General features: G+C 44.0%; 1 protein-coding gene across 1 annotated transcript in view; it reads left to right on the forward strand.

The window, feature by feature from the left end:
* LOC310707446 (uncharacterized protein) overlaps positions 1–13,890 on the forward strand; it is a 214,180-nt gene that overhangs the window by 97,993 nt on the left and 102,297 nt on the right. The window contains 1 exon segment of the mRNA XM_083504656.1: positions 5,505–5,627. Within this exon segment, the coding sequence (XP_083360782.1) occupies positions 5,505–5,627 (123 nt within the window).

A 13,890-nucleotide genomic window follows, 5' to 3' on the forward strand; every position in this document is an offset into this window, starting at 1 on the left:
TGTTAACCTTTGAAAATGCACAGTGTGCTTCAGAGTGACACCACTCCACAGATGCAGGAAATATATAAGTCAATTTAAGTGTCTCAAATTTAAGTGTCAGAACCAGCATGTCTCTATTTCTGCAGAAAAAAGAAACACGGGGAAAACAATGTGCTATTTGGAGACCATTTCTCACATCACGGTGAGCAATGCCTGTTGTCAAGACACAAGGCAGTAAGGTGAGAAGCATCGTTCAGGCAGGAAGAGTTGAGAAGCAACTCCAGAGGTCTGAATATTTGATCAAAATGGTCTGTGCTTCTCAAGGCAGGTTTTTACATCTCTTTGGAATCAGAGTACACATATGTAAGAAGCAGCTTCCATGAGGGTTGCTTTGTCTTGTGGGGGGGGGTGTCTCAGTTGTCTCAGTTCAACAACATTTTTCTGCATCCGTCTTTCATTCCACTGAGATCATTATCTGGGGCCTTCTGAGTGCTCTCGATGCATGAAGTTCAGTAAATTGAGATGGAGCCATTTTAGCAGTGGCGCCTTGCCCTTGGACTTTGGACTTTCCAGGGAAAGTATTTCCAGGGAAACCTGCCTGATGCCCTCATTACTACCATTTGGGTGGCAGGCAAAAGCTGCTCTGTTTCCCCAGGCTTTTAATAACTGCCAGTCTTAATGGTTTTAACTCGGAGCAGTTTTTGATCTCTTACCTGAACAGACTGTCATTGTTTCATTCCACTGTATTAATCTATTTATCTTGTTTTATGTTGTTCCATTTTTTGTTGTACCTTTACCATATCTTAACACTTCATTAGCTGCCTTGATTACATCGATGTTGCAGGGTGTAAAAATATGCAAATAAATAAATAAACCTTCAGATCCTTATCCTAGTAAGCATTTGCCTGCTTTTGGAACTGTTGTCTACCCTTCCAAGGTTTGCAATTGTCCTCAGCTTCCACGAGTAACTCAGAATGTTTAATTATCATATGACTGGCTTATTTACTGAAGTAAATCATTCATAATAATTTTGGGCCCTAGCCTTGTGCCAGATTTGTCGCTGGTTATTGGAACACCAGTAGGGTAGTTGATAGCCACTACCTGAAATTATTGTGGGCTTTGTTTATGGGCTATGCCACTGAGAATGTGAACACTTTAGCAGAGCTTATTCCACCCCAATAGTTTATTACCGGTCCAGTGAGCTATGACATTCACCAAAGTCAGCTTATTATGGTTCACAGAACGCGTTAGCCCCATGAGTGTGGTCGCTGAAACAGAGACCAACTTAACATCTAGCAAAATTAAAAAGAAATTCCAGGGTGGCAAGATTTTAAGTCTGTGATCATATGATAATTTCTGCAAACTTTCTCCTTGCCCCCATTCCGTGTATGTGTGTATGCTCTAAATCACCTTTTATTCCAAAAGGGTCTATTAAAGCTCTGCTCTTATTTTAGGGAGGGGGGACGTGTGTTAGAATGGCACTAAATGTAATTTACTTCGCTAAATGAAAAAGGGTTGCAGCGTTTGTAACTTTTTAGTTTAAAGGAAAGGCAAGTAAGAAGCGACAGATAGAAGCTTGTAAAATTATACATGGCATGCAGAAAGTGGATAGGTAAAGGTAAAGGGACCCCTGACCATTAGGTCCAGTCGTGACCGACTCTGGGGTTGCGGCGCTCATCTCGCTTTATTGGCCAAGGGAGCTGGCGTATAGCTTCCGTGTCATGTGGCTAGCATGACAAAGCTGCTTCTGGCGAACCAGAGCAGCGCACAGAAACGCTGTTTACTTTCCCGCCGGAGTGGTACCTATTTATCTACTTGCATTTTGAGGTGCTTTCGAACTGCTAGGTTGGCAGGAGCTGGGACCGAGAAACAGGTTCGCGGGGATTCGAACCACTGACCTTCTGATTGGCAAGCCCTAGGCTCTGTGGTTTAACCCACAGCGCCACCCATGTCCCTCAGAAAGTGGATAGAGGATAGTTTTTCTCCCTCTCCTATAACACTAGAACTCGTGGACATCCAATGAAGATGAATTTTGAAAGATTTAGGACATGTGAAAGAAAGCCACTTCTTCATGCAACACAGTTAAACGGTGGAACTTTCTCCCATAGCAGGCAGGGGTGGCCACTAATCTAGACGGCTTTGTCAGAAGATTAGACCAATTCGTGGAGGAGAGAGCTGTCGATGTCCTCTAGCCGTGATGGCTACGCTCTACCTCCACAGTTGGAAGCAGCAATGTTTCCGAATAGCAGTTGCCGGAAACCACAGGACGGGAGAGTGCTGTCAGAGCCGTCTTTGCCATTGGTCTTTGTGGTTCGTTGCGCCAGGGCGTCGGCCTCTCGGAGCGCCCTAGCAAGTGGGGGAGCTGTGTGGCTTTGCCAGCAGCCTCCCCTTTCCCTGCACACCTGCCAGCTGCGCCCCACCAACTACCGTATTTTCTGCTCTATAAGACTCACTTTTTTCCTCCTTAAAAGTAAGGGGAAATGTGTGTGCGTCTTATGGAGTGAATGCAGGCTGCGCAGCTATCACAGAAGCCAGAACAGCAAGAGGAATCGCTGCTTTCACTGCTCAGTGATCCCTCTTGCTGTTCTGGCTTCTGAGATTCAGAATATATTTCTTCTTGTTTTCCTCCTCCAAAAACTAGGTGCGTCTTGTGGTCTGGTGTGTCTTATAGAGTGAAAAATACGGTATATGGCTGGCGGGTTTACAGCTCCCAAGCCTCCGCAGGAGGAGAGCAATCCCCGCAGAGGCTTAGGATGGAAGCTGCGGGCAGCTTCCCCCCAAGCCTCTGCATCTGCTTAAGATGGCTCTGCCCCCGTTTGTTGTCCTCCTGCTTCCTGGCAAAAGGCAGTGCGTAGCCTTCCCGTGCTGCCTTCTCGGGTGCCTCAACACCGGAGAGCATGTCCGCCAGCACGTTTTCCTGCTTTATCGCCTCCACCACGCTGGTGATCGGGGACAACGGGGGAGGCAGAGGACATTTTTCACCACCCCCTCCCTTGTTTTGGAGTTGCCGGGGAGGGGGTGAGCAGGAGGGATCTTTGCACCACGGCGCCGGATATGCTTAAGACGGCCCTGAGTGCTGTTGTGCTCATCCTCTGCTCCCTGGTTTCCCACAGGCATCCGGTTGGCCAAGGTGAAGGCTCTTCTTATGCTCCTATGTTATCACACTGGTTTGACATTCCTACTTGTGAGCAGACTCCCTCATCCTGACTTAGGTGGAGATAGCCAGTGTATGAGCCAGGACCCAGTTGGCTGAACCGAGTCTGGCAGATCTTAAGGCAGCATAAGCCCTGAAAGAGGGGAGCCTGGGCTGGATCTTAATGTTGTTCATGCTTGGTGATGTGACCTGGCAACCCATAAAACACAGCTGTGCAGGAAAAATGAAAAGGATATCCAAAAACAACAGCAGTCCTTTTTCTTCTGCTACTGCTTGCCTTAACTAGTGGAGAGGTATTGGTTTGTTTGTGTTTTATTACGTATTATTTTTCTGTTGTGAACCGTCCTGGGATTTTCGGATGAAGGGCATTACGCAAATTTAATAAATAATAGTAACAATGGTTTCCCGGCTTGGGCCAGCTCAGTAGCTCAACACCCTTTACACCACCTTAATATGAGACAGTATGTTCTACGTTGATTTCCCGTGCTTAGAGGATTGATCCATTAGTGATTTAAATCGTGATTTAAGCCATTGATTTAAACTACCTGTATTTAAATTAATCCACCCTGGGCTGCAGCCGGCTACTGAACTATAGTCTAGGTAAGACCCAGGGGTGCTTGATAATTGTGTAAGAAGGTCGTTAGAGTCAGGTCCCGGATCAATTCCCGTTTGAAAGGCTGCAGCCGGTGAGCATCTCTGTCAATATTGTTCCTTTATCTGTACAAAATATTGTAGACATTGGAATGAGAAATCGTTAAGTTAAACACTTTTGCTTTGGTTTTCAAAGCTGCAGGGTTTACCATCGAGTAGTTTTGAAAACTTTCTGCCTTGAATGCCGCAGCTGGAAAATTTATTTCTGGGCGTTGCTCTTAGACACACAAGTCAACCCGTTTATTTTCTGAAACGTCTGCGGTGTCAGTAGAAATGGCTTGAATGTCTGAGCAACATTGAATATTTGTTAAGATCCAGCCTGGTAAACTTGTTACATGTCAAGGCATTTTTCAAGAAGAGAGATTGGTTGCAACCTTGAGCGACAATGGATATGCAGAATGGATTCTGGTGAGAGAGGCTTTCATTCCACTGGCCTTTAACTGCAGAACAGAGCCACAAAACATTACATTCCAGCCTGCAAAGAGGGGCCAGGGGCACTTTTTCATCAGTCCAATCTGAATGTTGGGATGGCACAACCAGTCGACAGCTGCTCCTCTGTGTTAGAATATGATCCTGTACCTGGAGGCACAGGGACGCGGGTGGCGCTGTGGATTAAACCACAGAACCTAGGACTTGCTGATCAGAAGGTCAGCGGTTCGAATCCCCGTGACGGGGTGAGCTCCCGTTTCTCGGTCCCTGCTCCTGCCAACCTAGCAGTTCAAAAGCACATCAAAGTGCAAGTAGATAAATAGGTAGATAAATAGGTACCGCTCCAGCGGGAAGGTAAACGGCGTTTCCGTACGCTGCTCTGGTTTGCCAGAAGCGGTTTAGTCATGCTGGCCACATGACCCGGAAGCTGTACGCCAGCTCCCTTGGCCAATAAAGCAAGATGAGCACCGCAACCCCAGAGTCAGTCACGACTGGACCTAATGGTCAGGGATCCCTTTACCTTTACCTTACCTGGAGGCACAACAGTAAGAAAGGTCTGCATGACCCACCCACTCAGATGTACCCCACCAGCTGTAAATGGCAGCCTGGCAGGTACTTAACATGCCCACCCATTTCTGATAACTCCATGCAGACACGCCGAAACAGGAAGATGATTCAGCTGCTGGTGGTCACCCTGCTTAATTAGTGATTTATGATTTGTTTTGGTTGGTGACAAGTTGTGCGGGTCTGCATGAGGTGGAGGAAGTGAGAGTCTGTGTGATTATGGAGGTTTAGAGTCCTGGGCTAGGGCAGGGCAAACCTGGGTTCAAATCCCAACTCAGCTCGCTTGGTTACCTTGAGCCAATCAGCCTAGCCTACCTCACAGTGTTGTTCTGAGGATAAAAGAAGAAGAGTTTGGATTTGATATCCCACTTTATCACTACCCGAAGTCTCAAAGCAGCTAACATTCTCCTTTCCCTTCCTCCCCCACAACAAACACTCTGTGAGGTGAGTGGGGCTGAGAGACTTCAGAGAAGTGTGACTGGCCCAAGGTCACCCAGCAGCTGCATGTGGAGGAGCGGAGACACGAACCCGGCTCACCAGATTACAAATCTACTGCTTTAACCACTACACCACACTGGCTCTCCAGTGAGGGAGACCTCCTTTGGATTTTCTAGCTGCTCTGATAACACTTCTGGTGCAAGGCAAAATAAACATAGCTAACCCTAACCGTAAATGTTGTACATGCTGTTTTCTGTGTTCACCTTCATAAAAACACTTCTCACCACAGATGTCAATGAATGTGCCATTGCCAATGGAGAATGTCAGGGCCAATGTTGCAATATGATTGGCAGCTACTACTGCAAATGTCCAGCTGGCCAGAAACTGAGAGAAGACCGGACATCTTGTGAAGGTAACAATCCATTCACTGTCTCTTGTTTAATCAGCAGTTTGCTGAAGTGGAAAAATAGTGTTAGTTGTCTGGAAATCAAATGAAAGATATTCGTGCAAACTGTTGTTTTGAGAATGCTTATGTCTTGATTACGAAGCTGCAGTTGTAAAGGATATCTATTCAAAAAGAAAAATCTGAGTATAATTTGAATGGGTTCTTCCATGTTCCATTTTGACTCTGGAAGCATGCTGGCATGGATTTGTCTTATATACATTGAACAGTGCCTCGTCAATTGTAGACACTTCTCAAATAAAATATAATGACAATGATTATCACATTCTGGAGTTTCTGTTATCAGTGCCTCTACAGTAGCTTGACTGAGAAGATCAAATCAATAGCATGAGGCGAGATATAACAGCACAGATTGCGTAAAGATTTCTCCAAGCAAAAATTAGGTTTGTTGATCAGAGCACACAGAACAGGGATGGGGAACATGTTGCCCTCCAGATGTTGCTGGACTACAACTCCCATCATCCATACCCAGCATGGCTGATGGTAAGAGATAATGGCAGTTGTAGTCCAACATCACTGGGCAGGCCACAGGTTCCTCGTCCCTACAGAGAACAGATCACCATCACCATCATAAATCTGACATTTTAGAAATAACATATAAACTGCATACTGCAGGTGAGGTGATACCATTGTATCAGGAGGTCATCAGTGTTGTTGAATTCCTTCCCATGAAATACTTAGCCAGGCACCATCTCTGTTACCTTTCTTGTGCCAATTTAAATCACAGTGGACTATAACTCTCAGCCACTCCTTTTTTAAAGTGGGTAAATCTCCTCTAAGGTCCGTATAGTAAAAGCTATGGTTTTCCCAGTAGTAATGTATGGAAGTGAGAGCTGGACCATAAAGAAGGCTGATCGCCAAAGAATTGATGCTTTTGAATTATGTTGCTGGAGGAGACTCTTGAGAGTCCCATGGACTGCAAGAAGATCAAACCTATCCATTCTGAAGGAAATCAGCCCTGAGTGCTCACTGGAAGGACAGATCCTGAAGCTGAGGCTCCAATACTTTAGCCACCTCATGAGAAGAGAAGACTCCCTGGAAAAGACCCTGACGTTGGGAAAGATGGAGGGCACAAGGAGAAGGGGACGACAGAGGACGAGATGGTTGGACAGTGTTCTCAAAGCTACTAGCATGAGTTTGACCAAACTGAGGGGGGCAGTGGAAGACAGAAATGCCTGGCGTACTCTGGTCCATGGGGTCACGAAGAGTCGGAAACGACTAAACAACTAAACAACAACAACAAATCTCCTCTCCCAAATTTAAGAAATCCTGAAAGTCTCTGAAACTGCCTCCACTTTCTCAGGACTTGCTTGGCCCTGTGAAAGTTTTTCAATCCAGTTTTATCTACAACCCAGCTTCATTTCTCTTTCTTCTTCTTGATGATGATGATGATAAGATTTTCAGACGAGGCTGTTATGGGGAGGGTTGACCTGATTAGGTTTTGTGTGTGTTTTCAGAAGCTAACAAATCTTTCTCATTCAAATAGCCTGCTATATCTGAAATGAACTGGTTCTCGTTTGCAATCTTTATTTTGCCTGCAGCTACTCTTTTATTCAGACACTGAATTTGGGCTGAATTAGAGTCTGCAATTGACATAGTAGAAGGTAAGAATCCTGAGGCATTACTGTTTTTAGCAGATGCTCTCTGTGTTAGCCTTTGGCAACTCATATCTTTTCCAAATGTAGATATTCCTTTTAATGTCAACCATATAAAGGACCGTTGGTCTAACATGCCTGTGAATCACCCTAGCAATCTTTTTATATCAATATAGTTTAGAGGTGTGAAATGTCTTGTTTCAGGGCGTATATACATAGAGTGTTCACAATTTTAACATCTCCAGATATGGTTGAAGCTGCTGTATTAGTGATCAAATTTTAGAACGATACTACATCGAGTTCCGAGAGTGATTACCCTTGTGACTTGCATCTCACTTTCATGTGAGGTTCTGTTGGCCAAGAAATCTCTGCTACCCACCCATATTTCTGGCTTCAAGAAAGAAAAGAGTGGATCTGGCCCTAGACGGCAAGAGTATTTGCCAGTTGCTGGACAAAGCATGAGTGGCCTGATCCAATATGGGAAGGAGATACGGTCATTCTGTAAGTTTCTCTGATTTTGAATTTTGAAACTTGAGCAATAATTTGGGCCATAAAGGCTGTGCTCTTATGACTCTGATCCTAGAGCATGGATGGTGAACCTGGAGCCCTCCAGATGTTTTCCTTATTTATTTGTCCATGCATCCATCCAATTTATATCCCACCCTGTCATGGATGCTTTAGCTGAGATTCAAAACATTATAGAAGCTGGGATAGTTCAATTGGTAGAGTACGAGACTCTTAAATGCAGGATTGTGGGTTCAAACCCCACGTTGGACAAAAGATTCCTGCGCTGCAGAGGGTTGGGCTAGATGACCCTCGTGGTCCCTTTCAACTCTATCATTCTATAATCTAGGTACAATGTGTGTTGTATTCCCATCAGCCTTTGCCAGCATGGCCCAGTGGTCAGGGATGATGAGAGCTAGAGTCCAACAACATCTGGAGATCCGCAGATTCCACATCCCTCTCCTAAAAATGACTGGCCTGATTTTTATTCAAGCATAGTTAGGATGAGTAAGCTTATACACTGTTCCACAATATGCCATTTGCAACTCTGGCAGCATATGCTTGGTCAGGGAAGAATAAAGTATCCTTTAATTCCACTGGTGTAGTATCAGGCCATTCACGGGGGCCTTAAGAGATGGTGTATGTGTCTCGGTTTGCTTTGATCTGCATTGTCTCCTGCATAAGTTTACTGGATGGGTGATTTTAAACTGTTTGCTTGCTTGCCTGGCCTCCATTGCCAAGAGGTTTCTTTCTAATTAGTGGAGTTGCTCGTCATAGAAATGGTAGCCAACATAGTGCCCTCCCAATGTTGGACTGCAGCATAGCTTCTGGTCTCCTGGATAAGAACACTCCTGTTTGCGAAAAATGTTTTTTAAAATGGTTATCACAGATATTTTCCATACAGCTATTTCCCTTTAGTTGCACAAAACATCAAGCTTCATCTTGAGTTAGGATTTCACTCAAAAATCCTCTTTTGCCTTCCAGTATTTTAACGTGCCGGGTGTACTCCACTATAAATATTTGTTGCAATTAAATGTACCCCACACTTCTCCATCCCGCTCAGAAAAGCTGATGAGTTAACTTCCGCAGAAAGCTACCAGCTGCTCTTGCAAGCCTTCTTTTTAATTGAGGTTTTCCATTCAGTTCTCGTGTGGTTTTCTTTTGATTGGCTTAGGTAATTCACACATCCAGAAATAGGGAAAGTCAGCTAGAAGTCTTGTTAACTTTACATGCTGTTAGTGCGGTCGATGTTGGCTTGATGCTGTTACAATGCATGAGTGCCACTGTGATTCCTATCCATCATTATACTAATAAACACTTAAGGCTTTCTAGCTCACTAAACTGAGTCAATCCATAAGTCTTCCAGAAACCCATTATTTCTCTGAATGCAAAGATTTATCTGTCATGGCACTACATATTGTTACACCAAGGATATGTCGAGAAGAGAGATCAGTGGCAGTTAAGTATCAGCCTAGGATGGCAGTTCGCTGCTTTTGAGGGTTCAAGCAGAGGAGCAGTTATTTGGATCATCTAGAGATGAGTGTCTGGTTCCCACAAAAATGTACAATCCCACCATATTGAGCACTAGCAAAGCATGAGCTAATGGTGCCAGAGGATTGTGGGAACCATTGGTTAACAAAGGGGACCTTCAACAGTATGTTCCAATATTTGCCCATTCCCCAGACAAGGCAGGACATAACTCAGTAGAACATTTGCTTTGCATGCAGGAGGTCCCACTTTCAGTCTCTCGCATCTCCAGGTAGGGGCTGGAGAGTTCACTGCCTAAGATCCTGGAGAGCTGCAGCCAGTCAGTATATAAACAGTGCTAAACATGGACCACTTATAAAAGCCAACTCCTCGAAAAATCCCATCAATGGTGTCTCTGAAAATTTTTACACATCACTTGGGAAGACAGGCGAACTAATGCCAGTGTACTGGAAGAAGCAAAGATCACCAGTGTCGAAGCAATGATTCTTCAACATCAACTTCATTGGATTGGTCATGTTGTTCAGATGCCTGATGATTGTCTTCCAAAGCAACTACTCTATTCTGAACTTAAAAATGGAAAGCGTAATGCTGGTGGTTTAAAGAGGTTCAAAGACTCTTTCAAGGCAAATCTTTAAAAAAATGTAGTATAAACACCAACAATTGGGAAACACTGCCCTTCGAGTGCTCCAGTTGGAGAACAGCCTTTACCAAAGGTGTCATAGACTTTGAAGACGCTCGAACTCAGGACGAAAGGAAGAAACGTGCTAAGAGGAAGGCATGCTTGCCAAACCCTCCCCATGATCAACTCCCATGCGGAAACCAATGCCCCCACTGTGGAAGGATATGTGGATCCAGAATTGGCCTCCACAGCCACTTACAGATTCACTGTTAAAATCGTGTTCATGGAAGAAAGTCTTACTCGGCTACAAGTGATCGCCAAAGAGGAAATAGTGCTAAGCCAGCCTTCCCTGGAGTACAGAAGCTATCTTTTTTATCTAGGGGTGAGGAAACTGAGGCCAGGGGAGCACATGCGGAGTTCTATATCTCTCTCTCTCTGGCCCTCAGGCCTCTCTGTAGGCTTCATTCTTCACAGGCCTTGCTCTGTGCCTTCCTTGAGTGATACTGCCTGTCTGGGATGTATCCTTGACCTGTAGCAATGCCTCTTGCTTGCTTGAGTGGAGAATTGGGAGGCGGGGTGTCTAGAAAAACCTTATGCTGCAAATGCAACATGTGGTACAAAGGTTTTCCCTCTGGCCATGATAATTTTTGCCTCTGGCCTCACCTAGCACTGGCATGAGGTCCTCCGAAAGTTGTTCACAAAGAAATGTGGCCCCTGAGCTGATTCCCAACCCCTGTTCTAATCAGGGACATTACTAATTTTTATTTCTATTCCTCAGCCTTGTAACTTTATTTACAAGGGTTTTTCACACAGCTGCTCTCTGTCTAAATACTGGTGCTATCCTATCATCCTTAAAGCTGCTATATACTATCAATGTATAGGATTGTAAGTGCTTTTTGGCAGCTTCCCCGTGGTCCTTCGTTTTTTTAAACATCAGCCCTTACTCTTACATTTGTCGAGGTTTTGACACTTCCATCAACTTGGGGAAGCCTGCTATGACAGTTTGAGAACCTTTTCTGTAATCTAGTTTAATTATAGCAGACAACTTTTAGATTATCTCACTGCACTGGAATGGGCAGTCCTCACAGCTGGAAGTAAATTCCAGATGTGAAGTAAATTCCTGTTTAGTGAAGTAGCGCGCAGCTAAATAAAAACGCCGGAGGGGAGTGGATTGATTAGCTTTTCAAAGTGTAATTCTGCATCTGCTGTGTTATGACAGTTTTATCTCCCATATCTCACTTCTTAGTCACACAGAATGTAGAAACATATATATGACAAACTTTGTAAAATTGGATTCAGGTTTTCTACCAAACAAAGGCTTATGTTAATTAAAGTGAGCATAAAGCTTCACTTTTTGGCTCAGATCTCTTATCATAGGCTTTACTGGGCAGTTATTTAGTACTAATTGCTTAGATTTGGAGACTTCTCTTATTATAATAGGTCACTTTCAAAATGATATAGGTGTACAGTTAAGGCAGGAACATTGTCCCCTCTAGATGTTGTTGCACTACAACTCCCATCAGGCATACCCAGCATGTTCAATACCTCTGAACAGGCAAAGGGAGGGAAATGATTGTCTGTGCAACCCTTGGCTAGATTTCATTCATTGCAATGAGTTAATGAGAAGGCCCCTAAAGCAGCTGGGTTCAAAGAAGGGTACACAAATCAATGAAGGATAGATCTGTCCATGTCTATTAGCAAACTGACCAAGGTTCAAGAGAAACATAATGTCCAGGTTCTCCATCAGCTATTGTGGCTAACAGAAGTTGGGAACAATGGCATGGGGCGGATCACCCTGCAAGTTCTTTGTGACTTCTCGTGTCTGCTAACAATAAAGATCTGTTGCATTTCAGAGATATGGGGATAAGATTTCACCAGAAATTATAAACAGCATAGCATTTCAGCTCCTGCCTTATCCAGCCACATGGAGTCACCATGAGTTTGAATGGAAGCATTAGTAGTTTATCGGGAAGGGTTTTTTGCTCATTTCAGGGGAAGCAAGTCTTATTTATCACCCACGTAGCTTTTTAATTTGTTGTTGTTGTTGTTGTTGTTGTTGTTGTTGTTGTTGTTGTTGTTGTGAGAATCCCCAGAACAGTTCAGGGAGGAGGAGATGGGCGGCAAAGCTTGCAATGACGGAACAACTGCCATAGTGCTAGGTTGAATTCCTCGCCTTGTCATTGGCCAAGGTTCACTTGGAGCAGGGGTCAGCAGCCTTTTTCAGCAACCTTTTCCCTCAGACCATATGGTGGGCCAGACTATATTTTTTTTGGGGGGGGGGAGAGAACAAATTCCTATGCCCCACAAATCACCCAGAGATGCATTTTAAATAAAAGCACACATTCTACTCATGTAAAAACATGCTGGCGATTGGGCTGGATCCGGCCCCCGGGCCTTAGGTTGCCTACCCCTGACTTGGAGCTTAGTCTCAGGTTTCCATTTTCTAGGCTAAACTTTATGTCTGCTAGAGAACACCACTCTTGTCCCCTGTGAAATGAAAGCTTTTATCACATGGGGACACGAAGAGTCGGGCACGACTAAACAACAACATATCACATTTGTGTACCGAGAGGCTCATCAGAATATGAGAAGAGCGCTGCAGGATCAGGCCCAAAGCCCATCATAATCAAGCATCTTGTTATCACGGTAGCAAGTCAGATGCCTGTGGGAGACCCAGACACACACTCTCATTTCTTTCTTTCTCGATCCACATGATGGGTTTTCTCTACCGTGTCATGACTTCTTACAGTACCCTTGAGACAGATCTGCACCAGATAGAAGAGAATGACATTTGTGTGTGTGTGTGTGTGTGTGTGTGTGTGTGTGTGTGTTGTGCACAGGTTCTGCAAGCTTGTTGTTTCCTTCCCTCCGCCCCCTGGATTTTTCATAATCTGTCATAGGAGACAGTCTTCTTCTTTCACCATTCCTTTTTAATCAACTAGTTTTACATGCATGCATCTCCATTATGGAATGACTGCAAGTGGCACTTTATGGCGAAAAATGTACAAATTACATTTATAGCCCAGTCCTATTTACAGCTTCTTCAAAACGGAAGCAAGCCTTAAATTGGTGTGTGTAGGGTTGTACCCGCAGGACAAATTTCTTCACGTAGCTAATTTACACCACGGGGGAGGACCCTGTCATTTTCTTTGCGGGGTGAAATTAATAAAATTTAAAGAGTTCAAGGTACCAGTTTATCCCACATTCTGGTTTCCTGAGTGAGCAACGCACTCTGAAAATAGATATGTCTCTTCACATTGATAAGCTTCAGAAATTAGTTAAAGAGTTCGTGACCCCTGTGTTAACTCCCTTCAGTGGACTGTCATTTCTAATTTATATCATCAAGTTTTCTTCCATCAAATCTCCTGAAGTCAGAGACGAGTGACAACCTGTGATCACTTGTTGATGAAAGCAGTCTTTTGTTTTACTGATTAGTGTAATACTTGTATCCTTGTAATTTGATCTGCAGGCATTCTTAAGATTTTTTTTAAAATCATCAAAGCATTTGGCAAGTATCCAATTTCTAAAACATGTAACATTTGAGACTATTTCATTCGCCGTAAAACAGCACTAACTCTCAACGAGTACTGGAAAATGTAATGGCCATGTGTCGAATAATCACATCTTGATTATTATTTTTTTGTCTTTAAACTGATACTTGCCATAACTTTCCAAATTTCCAAGATTTTCAGTGGAAGACGATGAGCTGAGCTGCAGCTACTGACCATTTTTCATGAATATTTTTGGCTATGCTGAAAAATACTTTTTTCAATTCTTGCGGTGAAAATGTTCAGTTATTCATTTAAATGTTGCTCATTCTCACTAGCCCACGCTGACCTCCTCACATAGCTAAATCTGATTGGCTATGTAGGACTGTAACATGATTCCATTTCCTGTGTTCAATGATGGGATAGGATCCGCTTGCATTGCTGAACCAGAAATGAGAAGATGATACAACCAGGGGAAATAATGGTGCCAAACAAGATTGGAAGGGCATGAGAGCCAA

The sequence above is a fragment of the Podarcis liolepis genome (assembly GCF_965112155.1).
Source record: "Podarcis liolepis genome assembly, chromosome: 5".
In the NCBI taxonomy this organism is placed as follows: domain Eukaryota; kingdom Metazoa; phylum Chordata; class Lepidosauria; order Squamata; family Lacertidae; genus Podarcis; species Podarcis liolepis.